General features: G+C 35.8%; 1 protein-coding gene across 1 annotated transcript in view; it reads right to left on the reverse strand.

The window, feature by feature from the left end:
* The window catches only part of acss3 (acyl-CoA synthetase short chain family member 3), an 87,756-nt gene extending 68,175 nt beyond the window's left edge, over window positions 1-19,581 (reverse strand). The window contains exons 1-5 of the mRNA XM_015352836.2: window positions 18,931-19,581; window positions 12,382-12,526; window positions 12,116-12,304; window positions 10,270-10,404; window positions 5,786-5,926 (exon numbers count right to left, since the gene is read on the reverse strand). Of these exons, the coding sequence (XP_015208322.2) occupies window positions 5,786-5,926; window positions 10,270-10,404; window positions 12,116-12,304; window positions 12,382-12,526; window positions 18,931-19,355 (1,035 nt within the window). The 5' untranslated portion in view covers window positions 19,356-19,581. The remainder of the gene's footprint in view (window positions 1-5,785; window positions 5,927-10,269; window positions 10,405-12,115; window positions 12,305-12,381; window positions 12,527-18,930) is intronic.
* Between the last annotated feature and the right edge of the window lie 300 nt (window positions 19,582-19,881).

Here is a 19,881-nt window from a genome sequence, read left to right on the forward strand (position 1 = left end):
CTCACAAACTGTGCCTGAACATTTTGAAAAGAAGGCCTGAATCAGCAAAACTCATTCTCACTCTTTCAACACACAGACATCTCAGATGTAGAGGTAGGACCTACTGTATAATAAGGGCTTCACATAGCAAATCCACCTCCAGGAATAAAACAGGCGCTGTATCTCTTGTAACATTTTCACTAGCATATTATTCCAAAGATCCATAGTATCCCATAGTATTCCACCTTCCCAGCACCTCCGATATGAGTGATTTCACTTTAAAACGGAGTCAAATACGAATGCTTAAAGAAACAATATTAACAGGGGATTCCGTTTCTAAGCTCTACATCCTCCACTATTAACTTCTTTCTAATTGCGCCCCAATGTAAAATATTAGTCTTCTTATACATCCAAATGTCATCTTAGGTATTTTCGTTTTTAGTTTACTTTATTTTTCCTACACAAAACTTATTTTGGGGGTGGGGGTGGGGGGGCATTTGGAAAGGTGTTATAATCAGTCTGCAAAACAAAGTAAATAAGGATAACAGTGCAGTTGTCCATAAGAGGTTGTGAAAAGGAAGCAAGTAATCTAGAAATGGAATTGGATAGCTTTGAAGTGGGTGATGGGAAAGATCTGACTGGAGGTATAAAGAGCTTTACGTTAAAATAGTATGAGCCTAAGAAACTGAAAAAGCAGACTTTCCTGCTTTTAATATACAAAACACTTTATTTTGAGCATAGCTTATATTACTCAGTGGTAGTGGTTTACTGTACATGTTCCTAAAGTAAGACCATTGACTGGTGGCCAACAATGACACCTTCTTCCAGTCTTGTGCAGAAGATATGGGAAGGTACCCTCCTGTTATGACTAATCAATTTTATGATCATATATAAATCAATGTCTCAAAAAATTCCAAGACAGTTATCTTGCATCCAGCTTTCGTAAATTTATAGAGAATGCAAAAGGAATCGTGAAAGTGATCAGTGATCTTTAAAGGGGAACTGTAATGCTATTTTTATATTTCAGGGTTAGGAAGAATCAGGACTGATGATGCATTTCAAGCCATAATAAAAGTAAAATGTACACAGCAACCTGTAAAACCTCCAATTTACATCACAAAAAATACAACATTTCCAGGAATGTGTTTCAGAATGAGGCAATAACTTCCAATAACATATGGTGCCCTGTGAGACTGTAAAGAAGCAGGCTTGTGAATACATCTTTTTAAATTCAATAGAAATATTTTCAATTTCGAGACAGGTTTGCCAAAAAATATTACTTACTTGTTCACTCTGCATACAGTTCATGTTGGAACATTTCTGCAGTGAAATGCCTACTAATGTCAATTAATAATGTCAATTTCCTTTGTTACTGAGATTTAAAAACTGGTCTGAGAAATTAGGACTGCAGTTCGCCTTTAACATCTGTTAGAAGTCTCTTAGAATTAATTATAATTAAGATTATAGCTAATCTTAATGAGCTCTTTGCTTCTTGAAGCGCAAAGTTAATTTGTCTTCTGCATTTTTTCATTATTTCCTGTACACAGGTATGAGAAGTTTTAGCCTTAATTCTGATCACACATGATTTTGATCTCAGTCGACTTTGACCATCATGCAAAAATATAATGGGAAGGTATTTCAAGGTACTGTAGAGTACAGAGAACTATTACAGTTTTGAGTTTAAAAATAGTGTGCCAGTAAATGAAGACTCAAAGATACCCATATTCTACTGTTATTTCTCTGAAATTGTCTAAGCCTGAGTATGTATTTCATTGGAAAAAGGAAGAGGTTGATGTCTCTGATGCCATTTGTTAAAGCAGACCCATAAGCATGACAAATGGAAGTAATATAAATGCAGATCATCTTCAAACAACACGTTAATCTCCTGTGACGTTTATTAATTGTATACACAGACTAAACGAGACAGGAAATAGAATAAAGACAAAGGTTACACTTGTTTCAAATCATTTAAATAGACTGGTGCAGAACAAATGATCTGCAGAACTGAAATTACATTTCACATAATGTCTGTAAGTGTTCATTGATTGCTGAGTCAAAAACATATCGTGGAGCAGTTTAGAATAAAGGCATTAAAAATTCTAATGGAAGACACCCCAGCGATACTTGCCTTGCATCTCAACCAAAGATAATGATGAAACAAACCATTTCTTTTTAATTTATGTATTCACAAGGCTCCAGCCATCAACCTCCCTTTTAATCAGATAAGTTACTGTAAAGGAGGCGTACCATAAGAGATCATGCTTCAACTCCACTTATTGATTATAGTGTTTCATCACACGTATAATTTCTTATTTCCTGTCATTGGCTTTCATAATGGCTTTTCACACTGACATGCCAGAAATTCACTGTCTTAATCGCAAAAGCACCTTTAATATATAGAGAATGAAATTTCCGTAGCAGAGATTAATACAGAGGTAAAGCTACAAAATTAATGCATGCATCCACAAGGAAAGTCATTCTTCTCACGTAAAATGGAATGACTGCTATTTTACGGTGCTTGTGTCTATTAATGAAATACAAGATATACATCAGGGTTAAATCAGTCAGCAATATCGGGCATAATGAAAAAGGCTAGTTATATAGTTAATAAATAAATGAACAATCTGAAAAAAATAATTTAAAATAATCTGTTTAAATTATTTTATATTTAATGATTAAAAATATAGATATTATTTAAAATATTGAAAACATTTAAACTACAGCAAGATACAGCTGAATTTTAAATTAAGGGGAAACATCTGAATATGTTAAGAAAAAGCTGCATCTGGAAAGTGAAGAACATATTTTCTTTTCAATTACAATGGTGTCAACATATCGGAATAATTCATTAAATTATAAATGTTTGCTTAATGTACATTACTTTTAACTCCTAATTTAAAATAAATCACAAATCCGACCACTAATTACAAATTTCGCAAATACTTCTCTAGACACAGTTCCTGATCCCGGAGGCCTAAACACCTGCTGGTTTTTGTTCTGATTGTTATGACTCCTAGTTACACAACTGAACCTGTAATTGACTTAATAATAGGATTAATTTGATCTGTTTCAGGTTTTAAACATGGTGGATGGTGCCCTTTAGCTATTTGCTTTCATAATTAAAATAAACTGTAGTTTTTCAGCCTTGCTTGATAAAAAGAAAATATTCTGGTATTCAGAAAACAGCATTCTCAAGACGGGATTGTCCTGCTGTACGCACTCAATTTTATACATACACTTGTTTGATATTTGCTGTTCTACATAGCAGTATCCAAAAGGGAACAATACAGTTCTTTGCTCCTTTAAATTAATATTAATGGAGGTGCTGGAACACGATTGGTACTGTGATTATTCTGCATTGGATAATGAATGAACAAGTTCGTGCAATGGTAACATAACTGGCTTTATTCATTCATCATCCAATCCATATTCATATAAATACCACTCAGTTGTGAGACATGATCATACTGACTATATGCCAATATGTTACTGATAGTCTGCAGTTCTATAGGTCTTTCAGGAGAATTGTTTTATGAATGAAAATAAAAAAAGAATATTCATTCTGAGGACTCAATTTTAGTTATTGCAGCATTAAAATGATTTAAACAAAAATTGCTTGTGCGGGCATCTGGACCACTAAATAAACTAAGTGATTAACTTCCACCATCAAGGAGCTCACCACTGGTCAATCACCCCTAGGCATGTACTGCACAGTGTATACTGGGTTTGTAGTGTAACCAGTGAGAGACATGTTAGTCCTCCACTAGTTGCCAACTGACATTCTGAGCCTCACAGTGTGAAATAAAAAATACTAAGAACTAAAGCATATTTCTGGGGAAGGCATGTGCCTTCACCCCTCTGAAGCTAGTACCATGCTGGTACAAGGGTTGTAGCAGCAAGCTGAGCAGACTATGTGAAACAAATATACAAAACTGAGTTTAAAATAAAGATTCCAAAATTTTAAAAAAGCAAGCAAAATAAGCTGATACACAATTTGTGGTTAACGTCATATATTTTTGGATCAAAAACAATTAAAGACTCCAAAACAATATCACAAAAAAGCCTAGCCTTGATTAAATGCCCTGTTAGGATAAGTGTAACACAACTTTATTCTAAATTGATATGAAATTAATTATTATGCCTAAGAAAAATAACTGAACTCACACGATCAACAGTATGAAGATCTTCTGGGTTCTGAAAAATGTTAATACTGTAGGTTATAAGGCTTTGAAGATTTTGAAATCACTCAAAAGAATTTCTATTGAAACTGACAGAAACATAAGTATTAAACACTACATTGATACAAATACTGTAAGCCAATGAAAATTTGGCCAATCCTATGTGAGGTTTTCCTGGGAGTTTCTATCTTCTGTGTGAATCAAACTGAAAAGTGTCTATCACATGCAAATAGCTTAGCAGATAAGACCGAGAAAGACACTAATTCAACAGTATAATTGAAAAACATAAACTCAGGCAATTATGTGTTATCAATACTTACTCACTGAACTGGTCAAACCCAAAAAGACACCTAGACGTTTTATTATGTGATGTAAACCTGTATGGTGAAGCTGAAGTAGTTTATCAACTACCATTTTTATTTTTTACTACTTTTATTTTTTATTCCAGAATGAGGTTTGAGAACAGACAGTATGAGTTAGAATACCAGATGGGAAGTAAACATATAGCAATGTATAAATTACGGAATCAGTGTATGATGAACATCTAACTATAACGTGTAACTGCTACAGTAACTTCACATACTTTATCTCATTGTCACCTGCCACTTTAATAGAATCAATTAATGCAGGCTTAGACATAATGGAAGCCCTTGCCTGAACTAAATTCTCCAGAAAAGTGGTGGAAAATTAGGGGGGAAGGTCATTAACAACTAGAAGATAATTTGTTGTGTGATTTTTTAAAATCAGGAAGTGTAGACTTCCAGGGTTAGTCAACATCTGTTATCTGAGGAAGAAAGCTGATCCTCTGCCACTGCCCCTGCACAAGAAGGAAAAAGAGCATAGTCCATCTGACTGTGGGACTTGTAAATTTGGAGAAGTTACAGTTTTTGAAGTAAAGAGTTTGTGAGAAAGAATTTTTAGGGTCCTTGGAGGTGACAGTCCTGGTTCTGACTCTGACAAATTACAGGCAACGTATGTACAAAGTCTATTTTTGGGCTCCAAAAATGTGAATGTGTCCTCTCTGTTACAGTGCCTTGACTTCTGTGCTCTTTAGATTACATTTCATCTAGCCTTTATTATCGTTGACGAGACAAGCCAGTCTAGAGAAAAGAAAAACATTTTGATACAAAATGTAGCATCTGAAACCTTTACAGGTCTTTACAGGTGGTTACAGGTCTGAGTTATATGAGTTATATTTAACTTATTTTATCTGCTATTTAATTAAATTATTTTGAAATTTAATTGCAGAAGAGCCCTACTTATGTCAACTATAAACACTCCCAGTACTTTTATGCCCAAAGTTCTTGGCTACAGCTTATGCTTATTTGGATGCAATATCAGAATATGATACCTCTTTTTTTCTGCAAAACCCAGTCATTTTACTAGATTTAACAGAAATCGGCACAATGACAATATTTAAGGGTGTTATCAAAGTTTCTGTGTTGCCATTCAGTAAGGCATTAAGACAAAATCTCTGCTGAAAGAAATTTCTACCTTTAAAATGTTTTGTTTTGGCTCTTGTCACCAGAAAACAAACCCCATTTTTCTCATTGTCACTAATTAATACATCTTGTTTCGTGGTAAATAACATCCTGAAGCTCTGACTGAGTCCAAGTGTTGTAAAGTACCTTTGGCGTCCCGGTGGTTCCTGAGGTATAGAGAATATAAAGTGGGTGATCAGAGGAGACGGGCACACAGTCATGAGGGTTAGCAGCAGCCATCTCTTCATCCCAATTGAGGCTGATATCAGGCGCCATGGAAACAGTCTCCTGTACAACAAAAGTGATGGTGTTTTTCAGCTTGCATTATCTGAACATGCCCCAGTTAAATCAAAGGTGCATGCATTTTTAATATGATTTTTCTCTTTTATTCTGTCATCAAGCGGACAAAACTGAAAGCAATCCACAGCACATGCTCTAGTATCTCATTAGTGATACCAAAAGTGTATTAGGTCACAGCTTAAATCTTAAAATTGTATGGCATTCTATACAGTACACTTCATTTAGCAGAGGACATTATAGAACGTGAGGAACTTTCTGAGGTGCAGCGTATGAATTTGTTGCCTCTTAACAAATCACAAACTTGTAGTTGGCAATTAAGCATATCTAATTAATGCATTTTCTCTTCATTCCTAACCCTTTATGTGCTGGCTTTAAGAACTATAGCCACTTCCAGAAACAATTCCAGCTGAAGATACTTTCTAGATATTTTTCATCTCATAGAACCTATTAGTTAATTCATTTATTAATTGAATTTTCCTGCAGCAAATGGGGTGAATATCATCATATCTAGGTAATGGATTACAAAGAGTGTTTTCCATCTCATATCTTTAAAGCTTCTGGTCACAGTTTTCTCAGATTTCCATGAAAGAAACAACTGCAGCTTCCAAGGTTTTTAAAAACCCTTGAAAACTGTCAGCAATGAAATATAGCACAAAATTCAAAAAGAAGGAAGAAAAATTAAACATTTTCTGTTAGTTTCCATGGTTACCCAGGACATTGTCCTTTTGTCTTTGCTGCATGTTATTGTGAAAGCAAAAATATTTCCAGTTACAAGATAAATGAATATGTAGAGTATTGCCATATTAACATGAGCACCCTCAACAGATATAATACTAAACATAAAACAAAGCGGACATCAGCAGAAGATAGTATCTCGTAGCTTTTGGCAGCACTGCATTTAAGGCCTGATGCAGACACTTGAATGTAACTTAAATTGTAATAGCTTTTTTATCTTAGTAAGTTATCTTTTTTTCTTAAGATGCAAAAATGGAATAGAATGTGTTAACAATTCAAATGGCAGAAACAGATGGAAGAAGGTCAGAGTCTGAGAAGAGTAAAGCTACTTTATATTTTGCATTGCAGTTTTAGAATGATTTTCTCTCTCTTAGCATGAGGCCAGCTAGTAGATCACCCAAATGGATTGGAATTACAATGCATTACTCAGTTTAATTGCCTACTGGCTTGCAATGAAATTGACCAGTGAATACAGATGTAAGGCTGAACTCAGTCTGGCCTTGAGCCAGCTTCACAGAATGGCGATGAAATTTGTATGGTATATTTCTGTGCAATATGAAATACTTTAAACAAAGCAGAGATTCACACTTTTTGTTTGAGTGGATTATCAACTTTTCTGTCTAGTCAAGTATGATCTTCTCTGCCCGCTCTGCATTAAAAATATAGAAATGTTACAAAAGGCCACTGGAAAAGTTCAGTCATTTGGCTGTTAGTAGGTGACTGAATAAAGGATTGTGTCCAGTTATTTCTGAAAGGTAATCGAGTTTTTAGCTTGTTCTAGACTCACACAATCCTTTAGTAAGTTTTCTCTTCAAAAGGATTAGTGCAGATGTTCTTTGTTAATGTTACACTATCTGCCTCCCCCCTTCCCTTTCCAGTAACAAACGGTTATTTTGCTAAAGCTGGCTCTTTGCTGAAGCCAGACAGATGTGATCTCAATTCAGGATACAGCAAAAAGGGTAATACTGTGGGACATCTCTTCTGTTGTGTCTAGAACAAGCTACCCAGTTAGACTGTTGAAGCATACTGGTGCCCTTCATGAAACAGTTGCATGGGATCTGCAAACACCACATAGTTAATGCTTCATTCAGTAAGAATTGTGCCACAATAGTATTTGAGGTACATCTCAATGTGTTTATTGAAGCTTAACGCACTAAAACATAAAACAATCAAGGAAAAGTATAACAGAAGGCCTAAACTAACACTTGTTCTCATATTATATGAAAGATTCAGGAGCTTTATAATATGCAAGGTATGAAAATGACATTGAGATTTATTGTGGAATACACACTAAATGTGAATAGTATTTAGCATAGTGTATCACTTTAAATACAGTTACAAGAAAAAGCTTGTAAACCCTTTGGAATGACCTGGAGTTCTGCATTAATTACTCATAAAAATTATAGACAAACACAATTTGCTTAAACTAATAACGCACAAACAATTGTACTTCAGTACTGAACACATCGTTTAAACATTCACAGTCTAGGTTGGAAAAAGTATGTCACCCCTTGTATTTAGTAACTGGTAGAACCTCCTTTAGCAGCAATAACCTCCACCACTTGTTTCCTGTAGCTGCTGATGAGACTTGCACAACGGTTAGGAGGAATTTTAGACCATTTCTCCTTTCAAAACTGCTTCAGTTTAGTGATATTTGCTGGGATTTCTTGTGTGAACAACTCTCTTCAGGTCATGCCACAGCATCTCACTTGGGTTGAGGTCTGGACTCAGACTTGGCCATTCCAGAAAACAAATTTTCTTCTGTTTAAGCCATTCTGTTGTTGATTTACTCCTTTGTTTCAGGCCATTGTCTTGTTGCATCACCCAACTTCTATTAAGCTTCAGGTGATGGACCGCTACCCTGACATTCTCCTGAAAAATGTATTGATACAATTTTGAATTCATTGTTCCCTCTATGATAGCAAGCTGTCCAGGCCCTGAGGCAGCAAAGCAGCCTCAAACCATGTTGCTCCCTCCACCATGCTTCACGGTTGGGATGAGGTTTTGGTGTTTGGTATGTAGTGCTTTATTTTTCTCCAAACAGCGTTGCGCTTTTCTGCCTGAGCATTCAACTTTTGTCTCATCCGTCCACAGAACATTGTCCCAGAAGCGTTGTGGAACATCCAGGTGGTCTTTTGCAAACGTTTTGGAGAGCAGTGGTTTCCTCCATGGTGTCCTTCAATTAACACCATTCTTGTGTTTTTCTTATAGTGGACACATGAACAGAGACTTTGGCAAGTTCAAGAGATTTCTGCAGGTTCTTTCCTGTTGCCTTAGGGTTCTTTTTCACCTCCTACAGCATTGCACGCTGCGCTCTTGCCGTGATTTTTGCAGGATTCCCACTCCTAGGGAGAGTAGCAACAGTTCTGAATTTCCTCCATTTGTAGACAATTTGTCTTGCTGTGAATTGATGAAGACCCTTTAAATCTAGTAACAGTCTTTAGAAATGCTTTTGTAGGCTTTTCCAGCTTTATGCATCTCTACAATTCTTCTTCTAAGGTCCTCTGATATTTCTGTCGATTGGGGTATGGTTCACATGAACTCTTTCTTGAGAAGAGTAGACTCTGTCAAGTCACCAACCTTTGTGTGCCTTTTTATAGGGCAGGGCACCTCCAACCAACACCTCCCATTTTATCTCATTGAATGGAACATCTGACTCCAATTAGCTTTTGGAGAAGTCATTAGCCTAGAGGTTTACATACTTTTTCCAACCTAGACAGTAAATGTTAAAACAATATGTTCAGTACTGACAAGAAGTAAAACAATTGTTTTTGTGTTATCAGTTTAAGCAGATTGTGTTTGTCTATTATTGTGACTTTGTTGAAGATCAGACCAAATTTTTATGAGTAATTAACAAAGAAATTACTGTAGGTCATTCCAAACATTTTCTTGCAACTGTACATTAATATATCTTAATGTATCACTTTAAATATATTGCTGCCTAATTCATGGGAGTTTTCAGTAATACACAAAACCTGAGAATGATGTTAATGTTAAGCCTTTCTTGAGAATGTCTCACTTAATTAGAAAGCACTTAATATGCCTCAATTTTCTAAAATACAATGTACTAATATAAAACTGATTAGCTAGTTCACATATTTCCAATTATTCTGTAGTGACTGCTTTGCATTTTACTACATAATGCACATTGAGAGATTCCTACATAAAGCAAAACACTGGACTATCTGCAGTAAGGATTAATGTCAGGCTGGAAACTGTTGAAAATTCTTCTGTGCATAAAGCTAGACAGTAATGACTAACTATTTGAGAATAAAGCTATCTTTAGATAGCATTCAAGATGTAGTACATTCAATACATCCAATATGGAACAGGAATCATTCGAAAGCAACAGGTTGGAACTGAGCAACAGGCTATCGATCAATTTCAAAAGCTGCTAAAAACAGTCATTAAAGTAAAGGTTTTTGTCCTGCACTCTGAATATTTTAACCATTGAAATGAAAAACAAAATTAAAAACACCCAAACATGTCTAAATTTCCCATTTCCAAGGGTTGAAATAAATCCAACAGATGACAAATGTACATTTATTTTTGGAAACAAAATTTCATACCAAGGTAAATAATTCAATAGGTCTTACCATGTTGGGACGATTATATATTAGGACTCTCTCAGGCTTGTGTTTGCCAAGTTCCAGTGCTTTCTCAACCAGAGGGATATATTCCACTCTTCTCCCAGGTTCGATGCCAAAGGAGGCTGTTACCACCATTTTAGGCTACAAAAAAGTGTAAGTGGCACATAATATATCGAGTCAAATGTTACTTTCACGGTAAGTAATTTTTGTGGTATTTTTCATTTAAAACATCTTGTTTGTTATCAACAACAACAGTCCTTTAGCCTAGTTTCAGGTCACAAATAAGGAGAGCTATGCAAAACTAATTTATTCTGCTAGATTAGTTTTCATTTTGTAAAATAATTTACTTCTGAATATTTTTTAAACTTGCTATGCATTTACAGTACACTCCATAGCATTTTATGAACTTCACAAAGACATGGAGCACATTACTCTATTTTGCACTCATAATATACCATAATAAGTCACACTTGATATGGCATTAATTTAACAAACCCTGCAAGATTCATAAGGCTTCAGTAATTGCAAGACAAATTTCCACCTTAAGGTACTGACCATGTAAAAGAATGGCTCAGATCAATGCGTACATTTCAATGACTATTTTTCCTTCCCTTTTCAAACAATCTCTTCAGTACATCCTAATACAGTACATCCTAATATGAGATACCTTTACACTGTTTTAACAGTCCACCTGTCACAGTAAGGGACATTTATTTAAACCTTTATTTGTAGGTAAACAAGTATATTCCAAAATGGATTAAACATAATTAATCAACAGTTAACAGTTAATCAACAGGGGATATGAGTTTTGTTGATCATGGCCATATTGAAAAATTAAGGCAAATGTTCTCCAAATGTTTTTTTCAGGTTATGAAGGTAGACATTGAAATATAGAAAATGGAGAACTCTTAATCTACTGTTTGCAAGGTGCATTTAACACTCTGTTCAAGCGCGTTCTATCCATATTTACAGTACCAGGATTGTTAACAGGAACGATAACTCCTATGTATATTTTTTACTGCACAGTAATGAGACAAATGCTTATATTTCAGGCAGTCTGCATAGGTCCTTCTTTAGCAGTCTTTCATATCTACTGCTATTCCACAACCTTGACTGGTGCTAAGAGCACCTTGTCTTCATTTCAGTGCTGTTATTTTTTCAAGATCTACCAGATACTTACAGACAATCAATATAACTCTAACACTAAAGAAAACATCCGTAAAAACATCCATAACCCCTCAAACTTGCATATTATGCGGGTCTTGCTGCAATACTGTAAGCATCCGCAGTGTAAGCAGTAGAAAATAACTCTAGACATGAGGGTTTTAAAATGAATTAACACCCTTATGGTACCTGCAGAAAACCATGATATGCCAATATCCTCAGTGCCTTGCTTTAATCCCAGACAAAAATGTTATACTCTAGTGAAATCGATTTTTCTTGCTGCACAGTTAGAAATAAAATGCAGATATAACACTCCAACTGGTATTATGACTTCAATAACTATCCATAAAAATAATACATTGGAGTGAATAATAGCATTATAACTTCACATGCCCCACATTTACAGTACCTACTGTTTTAAGTAAACACCAAAAGCAGTGTGAAAATTCAGAACAAGTGGCTAAGTCTTCTTTAAACTACAATTTATATCCAAAGCACAGCTATCATTTGTTTATGTTCTTTATAGTACATTTTTAAAGGATCCCAAAGAACCGCTTCAACAATATCCCTGGTAGCTAGAGGCAGACACCCACAAACACTTGTCTGAAAAAGTGAGAAGAACATAAGGAAGGTTAAGTACGCTTGGAGGCCATTTGGTCCACCTCTGTCAGAAAGCAAAACACTTCACCTTGGCATGGTCAACACGAACAGACAGCTCCTTCGATGCAAATCCACCAAATATCAGACTGTGCGTGGCTCCTATCCTGGCACAGGCCAGCATGGCGAACATGGCCTGGGGAATCATGGGCATGTATATGACAACAAGGTCACCTTTCTTCACCCCATTCTTCGCCAGAACTCCGGCTAATCTGGAGACCTGGGAAGAAACACAAACGGCTCTTATTTAAGAAGCAGTGGGATATGAGATTTATTGACACATTTATTTATTCTTACCTCTTTCAGCACCTCACTGTAGGTGAAGAATTGTTTTGATCCTGTAACCGGACTATCATAAATGATAGCAGTCTGGTCCCCCCGTCCACTTTCACAATGACGATCAATAGCATTATAGCAAATATTCAGCTTTCCACCGACAAACCTGAAAATAATAAACATGACGTTAATGAACTACAGCTAGGATTAATGTTTTTACAATACTGTTTGCTGTTCTAAATACACTTCTTAGCATAAGTTAAAATGATTTGAACAAATGTTTATGCATTTACTTTCTTATTTATTAAATCCAAATACAACTACGCAATCAAGTTAAAATGACTAAGTTACATATAATACCTGAAACCTCAGTATGTATTACTTTCTTACGAGCTGAAATGGTTTCGTATATTTGTTTGCAATGAATACATTACAAGTGAATAACCCAAGTCAGTCCCTTTGTAAGTCTCATTCAGAAAACAATCAGCACAAACATATATTGCTTTCACCCAGTTCTGACTACTACTGCTTAATAGCAATAACAGAAGTCTGAAAGCAATTTCAAGTTCATAAATACCCAGATTAAATCAAAATCTTCACCCTTTCACCAAAAGTAAATTACAAACATAGTACATGATGATTGGATTCCATTGGGGCTAAATTATTGTCAATATAAAAACCACCATTTATATGCACTGTACTCATTTGGTGAAAAAATTGTTTTAATCCAAGCTTCAGTCAACATAATCAGTAATCCTTGGCCTCTAGGTTAGGTCTTTCCCTAATCATCTAATGTTGTTTCCAGTTCCACATAACCACCCAAAGGGTGCTGAAAACTTCATTTCAAAACTATAATTTTATTGTGATCTGAAATGAGTTTCAGTTTGGTCTTTAATATAATAAAACTTTTGAAAACTACATGATTCCAACTTGAAAGTGCAACAGAGAAGCACCAAAAAAGTTATTGTAAAGGACAATACCCAACCAAATGAAGCCCTTTTAGAACACAACAATATTATGATACAATTAATAACATCCTAAAGCATTCAATCACTCATTGCAACTGCGTCACCTGGTTTTTAATATATTTACAATTAGAGGATTTTCTCTGAAGGTCCTACCTTAACTAAAGTTAATTTAGATCTATTGATCAAAGATAAACTGTTTAAAGGTATTGATTAAGTCTTACCTAATTTCTTGTCATTTGTTTCAACAATTGTTGCATTTCATATTAAGGATTGTTTCATGTTTAAAAGGAGTTCAAAATGTTGTGAAATGTTGTGAAAATGACTTAATTAGTGATCACTGTAACAGGCAGAGAGCCAAAACTGTTTGTCAAAAGTTGAAGCTGCACCATTGTCACAATTGGAAACATCACTCTAATGATTTTCAAGTGTTTTCTAAAACACAGATGTAGTTTTATTAGGCATTAAGTGGCATTCAAATGATAGGTTTCAGTTTTCACTGAACATTTCCCTAAACTGCACTGCTAAGATTCACATTCCATTCTCTAGGGTCAGTAGACTTTCTCCTTTCATTAGGTTGCATAAAGCTGGGAGACTGTCCTCTGCTGGGCTTTGGCAGAAGATGCTATCAAAAACCTTGCTGACCCCCCCTCCCCTTAGTGGGGATAGGCATTTAGTCATAGCCCCACAGACAGTAGCTTTGCACCCTTAAAATAATCATGTCTGATGGGGTTTCTTGGGATGCTCTGTTGGAGGGTTGGTAGGGAATGATTTACTAGGCTATTTCCTAGGAGGACGGATGGGAGATGGTAGGAGGCAGCGAAGGAAAAACTGGTATTGCTCTTTTTCGTCCATTTTATAGCTCACGGGGAATAATTATATCCAAGAATTATCTGTGATTCAGGATGTTTATTCAGTATTTAGGTACATTGAGAAACTGCATGGCCAAAGCCCAGTCCTCTAGCCATAGCATGAGGGGGCTGGGACCCCTGTACAGAGGGGTAGCTCCATAGGTGAAGATGGGGTGGAGAATGGATGCATGAGGTAAAATGCAAAATGAGGGATTTGCATATAAAATGGATGAGGGATTATGGATTTTTGGGACTTGTATATGTATATGGTGGCACAATATTTAGCATTGCTGCCTTGCAGCTATGGAGCTCTAGGTTCAGTGTGGAGTTTCTATGTTCTCCCTGTATTCACATGGGTTCTCTTCAGGTGTTTCCTCCTACATTCATATAAAGACATGCTGTACTGGCAGATTCATTGGCTTCTGGGAAAACAGCCCCCGGTGTGTGTTTGTGTCTGTGTCTGGATGCAATGGATTGACATCGTATCCAGGGTGTAGCCTGTCTTGTGCCCCTTGCTTGCCGAGTTAGGTTCTGGCTTCCCTTGCAATCTTGTATTGAATAATGCAGTAAGAAAATGGAAGAATATACAGTGAAGCCCTCTGTATCTGAGATAATTAGGTACCTTGAAATCTCCAAGATCGGCATTTATGCAAATGGAGAATGTAATGTCTCATGGGTAAAATGAGATATGATTCCATAGCTTGTGAAACAAGTATTTCCATAGGATTGTATTTGTTATTTTAGAAATACTGTTAGCATTGATTGGTAGCAGGCATTTTTAAACGAAAATGAATACCGTTAACTTGAATCACAACATTGTTTTCCCCCGATATTTGAAGTTATTGCAATTGGCAGGCTTAACCACTGATGGGAATCCCAGTAATGTAAAAAAAAAAACAATTGGTAGCACTTGTACAAAGGAAGACTAAAATGCAAAATGCTGAGCAACCTGTAACCTCGAGCACCAAACTACACCATTCAACTTCAAGCACTGCGTAGTAGTACAGTTTGAAACATGACAAAGTAATGTTGTTGTGAAATGTGCAAAATAAAATCTGCTCAAGTGGCTTGCAGTGCAAAGTTTTGTACTTTTTTATGTAAAGAAATTGAATCCAAATATAGTGACTTGTTCTATGCCATTGAGGTGTAATGGTTAAGCAGAAGGAAACGCTTCATGTAAGATATTAACATTCCTGTAACATTCAAAAATGGATGGAAGACCCTGCTTTCCTTATTTAACATAACACTGAATGGTACATGAGAATATGCTAAATCCTTAATTACATAATTAAAATAGAATTAAAAATTTGGTACAGCTTTTGTATTCAACTTGATGAAGCAACAAACATACAGAAGCAGGCCTTGCAGTGTCTTAAGCTTTTGTCCACTCCCTGCCTGTCACTGAATTAAAATTTGCTTTTGTGTAAGCTTCCATACTCCATTACCTTTACACACGGTTTACACTGTTTGAACTGAGGTAATGTGCTGTCATATTGTTCAAGTAAAAACTGAAGTGTTTTTTGAGACCCACACATTTGATTTGTCCTGTAGACTGCATCATTGCTGCAGGCCATCTTAAAAAAGGGTTCCAGATTTATTTGGCATGCCACTAGAGACACACTAATCTTTGTAAATAGCCACAGTGGGTGTTAATTTATTACTGTAGTGTTGATGAAGGGCCAAAAATATCATATTCTCATTCTTACATGAATATAATTAGTTTGGTATTTAGATGGCCCGCACAATGATAATGGTACTTGGATTTTTTTAGTGCTGCTTTTTTGTTGTTGTTACCTGGTTTTTTTTGTTGCTCTACTTCATTGCGAGTTTTTGTGTTGTTGGGGGCAGGTATAATATAATGATATGATGTAGCTGAAAACTTTTGCATACTTCACATATTTACTGAAATGAATGATTTGGGCTCTCATGGGATGAATGCAATATTTTTTCTGTGCTCATGACAAATTCAAAGGCACAAAAGGAAAACTTGAATTCTGCACCTCAAGTATAGAAACAGTCATCTACGTTGCTTTCCCACCCTGAACACCTTCCTCTGAGAAAATATCAAGAATAATAGAACAGTGAAGGAACACAGTGATACAATGTTCAACATCCTTAGACTCCAAACCTCTTTCAATAAGTATTTTCCTCCTGAAACTGAAAATTATGACTGGATTTGCAAGTCATTTAACAGCATGGCCCTTAACTTCAACAGCAAAATCACAGAGCAGTATATTGAACTCAAATGCAGAACCAATAGTGACTTAAAGTCAGATGTTTACAGTGACACTCTGAACAAGTGCTAGGAAAAGTACCTAAAACTTAAAATTTCATTAAGTATCTAGAAAAGTACTCATAAAGAATGACTTCCCAGATCTTGTAAATCAAGCTCTTCTTAAAAGCACTTCATTCTCTACCATTTATCTGAGTAAGACTCCAGATTTGTCTCCAAAAAACAGAAACATATTGTCCAATACATACATTCAGCTGTCCAATAGCAAACTATAGATCAAGTAATTCAGGTGGGTAGCTGCGTCAGCATGCGTAGGCTGCAAAGGAACAAATTATAGGTTTATTCCATGCTGAAAAAAAGAAGAAAGAGAACACAACGTTTCGGCCGTGGAGCCTTCTTCAGGTGTGACACCTGAAGAAGGTGTCACACCTTCTTTTTTTCAGCATGGAATAAACCTATAACTTGTTCCTTTATAGATCAAGTATCTTTGTTCAGTTCTTATCCATCACATTGAATTTAGTAAGTATTCTCATTTTATGTATTTTATCTTTCATGGCATCTGTGATTTGGTGGTAACTATTATTATTTGTTGAAACCACATATTTAAAATGATGACATCAAATTATGCTACCAATACAGATTCTTGCTCATATGATGGCACAGAAATATCTCTTTCTTGAGGTGTTCCACAAAGAGCACCATAACATCCAGGAGTTCTGTGACCTAAAAAGTTGGAGACCTAATGCTTAGGAGAATGTAGGAAAGCAAGACAATAGGCAAAGAAATAGGCTTTAAAGCATAAAATATAAATAAAGAGATGTTATATTAAAAATGTACAATGCACTTGAAAGACCTACAATGTCTACAATTGCGGTGACCATGTTATAAAAAACACATGGTTACTCTGAAATCAGTTCAAGAAAGAAAAACCAAAAACATTCTAGGACTTAAAGATTATCCTATGCTGACAGCCTAAAGTAGCTGAATCCTTTTAGCCTGGAGCAGACAAGCCTATGAGGAGACCTGAAACATGCATTCAAATTTCTCAATAATATTGACAAAGTCAACCCAGTGGAGTTCTTCAGAATGAACAGTGAATCACAAACCAGAAGACACGAGTGAGAACTACACAGAAGAGCACTTAAAACCAAGAAAAGGAGGCACACGGAGGTTATGTGAGCGTATGTTACCAGCTATCCAGCTATATTTCCAAAGCCAAAACCTTGTCTTCTTCCTAGAAACAGTTAGATTACATTTTGGGTCAGTTAGCTATTAACAACCAACCAGGCTTGATGAGTCCCATTACCTCATCTCGTTTTTAACCTTTCTTATATACTGTATTTATATTAGAACTGTAAAAACTCCCCTGAAAACATATTTTTGACACCAGTAAAATATTGTATCTGAATAATAATAATAATCATCATCATCATCATCAGGTTTTAATAGTCAAATTTTAAACTCTTTTATCACCAGTCCAGATTTCCATGCATGGGTAACGTGTTCAACTATATTTTTTATAATTGTATGTGTGTTATGGAAAGTGTACTGAAGTGATGTTGAGTAGCTGGCCCAGGTTCTGCATAATCATCTGAAAAGATATGCATGCTATTCAGAAGATTAATATTCGCTCTGTTCTTCAAGCAGATATAATAGATTTGGCTGTTTGTTCAATAAACTAAAAGACGTCTAATCCTTTAAATAACTTTTTACACTCATATGGGCAATAAGAGACTTAATATTAGTTGCAAACAGTGTAAGTAATGAAATTAAACTATGGAGATTTGAAAAGTAAAATAAAATATAAACTAAGGTAAATAATAACGTAATAAAAATATCAACTAAGGTAAACAATAACAATCAAAAGATACAAATAGAGTGTGACAAAGAAGTGCTATTCATCATTGTGTGTTCTGTATTACACCGAATCTTTGCACAACCGGTTTATGAAGAAGGACTGATCAGATGAAAGTTACCCAGCTTCAGTAATGTCTGGGAGAAAAAGCCTGAGTGAATGAAAAGCTCGTTTTCAGATGTAAACCCTTGCTTTTAGAGCACTTTTGGGAAGTAATTCTATAGGTGACTCATTGTGCAACACATTTGTTTTTTTTCCTTCCACGAAATACGGTACAAGTTGCTCTTTTTACAAAATGCCTTGTTCAAAAAGGGAAATTAGGTAATAAAGTTAGACTTTGCCACGATGAGATCTTCAAATCATAATTTGTGCATGATATAAATAATGATATTAAAAGAACATTCTTATTTAACGTTTTTATTTTTATACATATACTTTATACCTACAGTAACTTAACCTCGCATTTCGCAATAAGAATGCATACCACAGTCGCAACTGACATACACATAAGGTATATTTGTTTAACCTCAGCATGCATTGGTGTTTACTGACTCAAACTGTGATATGAAATTCTGCACCCCCAAGATACATTGTATCCCCAAGCGACCAGCGAAACGGCCGCGAAGCTGATGTACAGTAGCTCTGAAGTGGCTAAATATTCCTTACCATTTTGGAAATGGAGGGTTAGAATAATCCAACGTATTGCTCCATGGTTTGAACCAGGTTATGCGCTGTGCCGCGTTAGCCCAAAAGTTTGCAGGATCACGGAGAGAAGTTCTGAAGGCTTCATCATAAACTGTGTTGTCAAAACGACGATTCGAACCTGTTGCATTGTGTGTACTTCGAGTGGTTACTTTATACTGCAACAGTCCGGGCGAAGTTCTTGAAAAGCTGCTGTCAGCGTGTGTTGTTACTTTCCTGGTACTCCTGAAGACAGCTCGCGAAATCGTACTTTTCCTACCTAAACTATTTTCATTACATAACCCTTTAGATCTTATAAAAGGAATAAAATGTGTCCCACGTTTGGCTTTAGTTACTGTTCTGTTATTCACAAACAAATGATTGAAAATGCTTGACTGCAAAAAGCGCATCTTTTCTGCATATACTGTATGTATTCAGCTGAGTTACAACTTGTCAGCGCTCCGTAATCATATGCATCTACTTGCAAATCGCGTACAGCAAATTACGTAATTGCGTTACAAAATCCCAAAACTGCAAAGGTCTGGACAAGCTTTCCGAAAGTGTTATCCTTAGACGTTATGGAAGTAGGAGGAGGAGAAAATTGGCACACACTTAAGGTTGGTTTTGAGAACCTGATACTCTTCCAGCTGACCTATGAACTGGAAATGAAATCAAGCTAAACCTTACAGTGGTGTGAAAAAGTGTTTGCCCCCTTCCTGATTTCTTATTTTTTGCATGTTTGTCACACTGAAATGTTTCAGATCATCAAACAAATTGAAATATTAGACAAAGATAACACAAGTAAACACAAAATGCAGTTTTTAAATGAAGGTTTTTATTACTAAAGGGAAAAAAATCCAAACCTACATGGCCCTGTGTGAAAAAGTGATTGCCCCCCGTTAAAACATAAATCAACTGTGGTTTATCACATCTTTG

This window comes from Lepisosteus oculatus, chromosome 7, assembly GCF_040954835.1.
Source record: "Lepisosteus oculatus isolate fLepOcu1 chromosome 7, fLepOcu1.hap2, whole genome shotgun sequence".
NCBI lineage: Eukaryota > Metazoa > Chordata > Actinopteri > Semionotiformes > Lepisosteidae > Lepisosteus > Lepisosteus oculatus.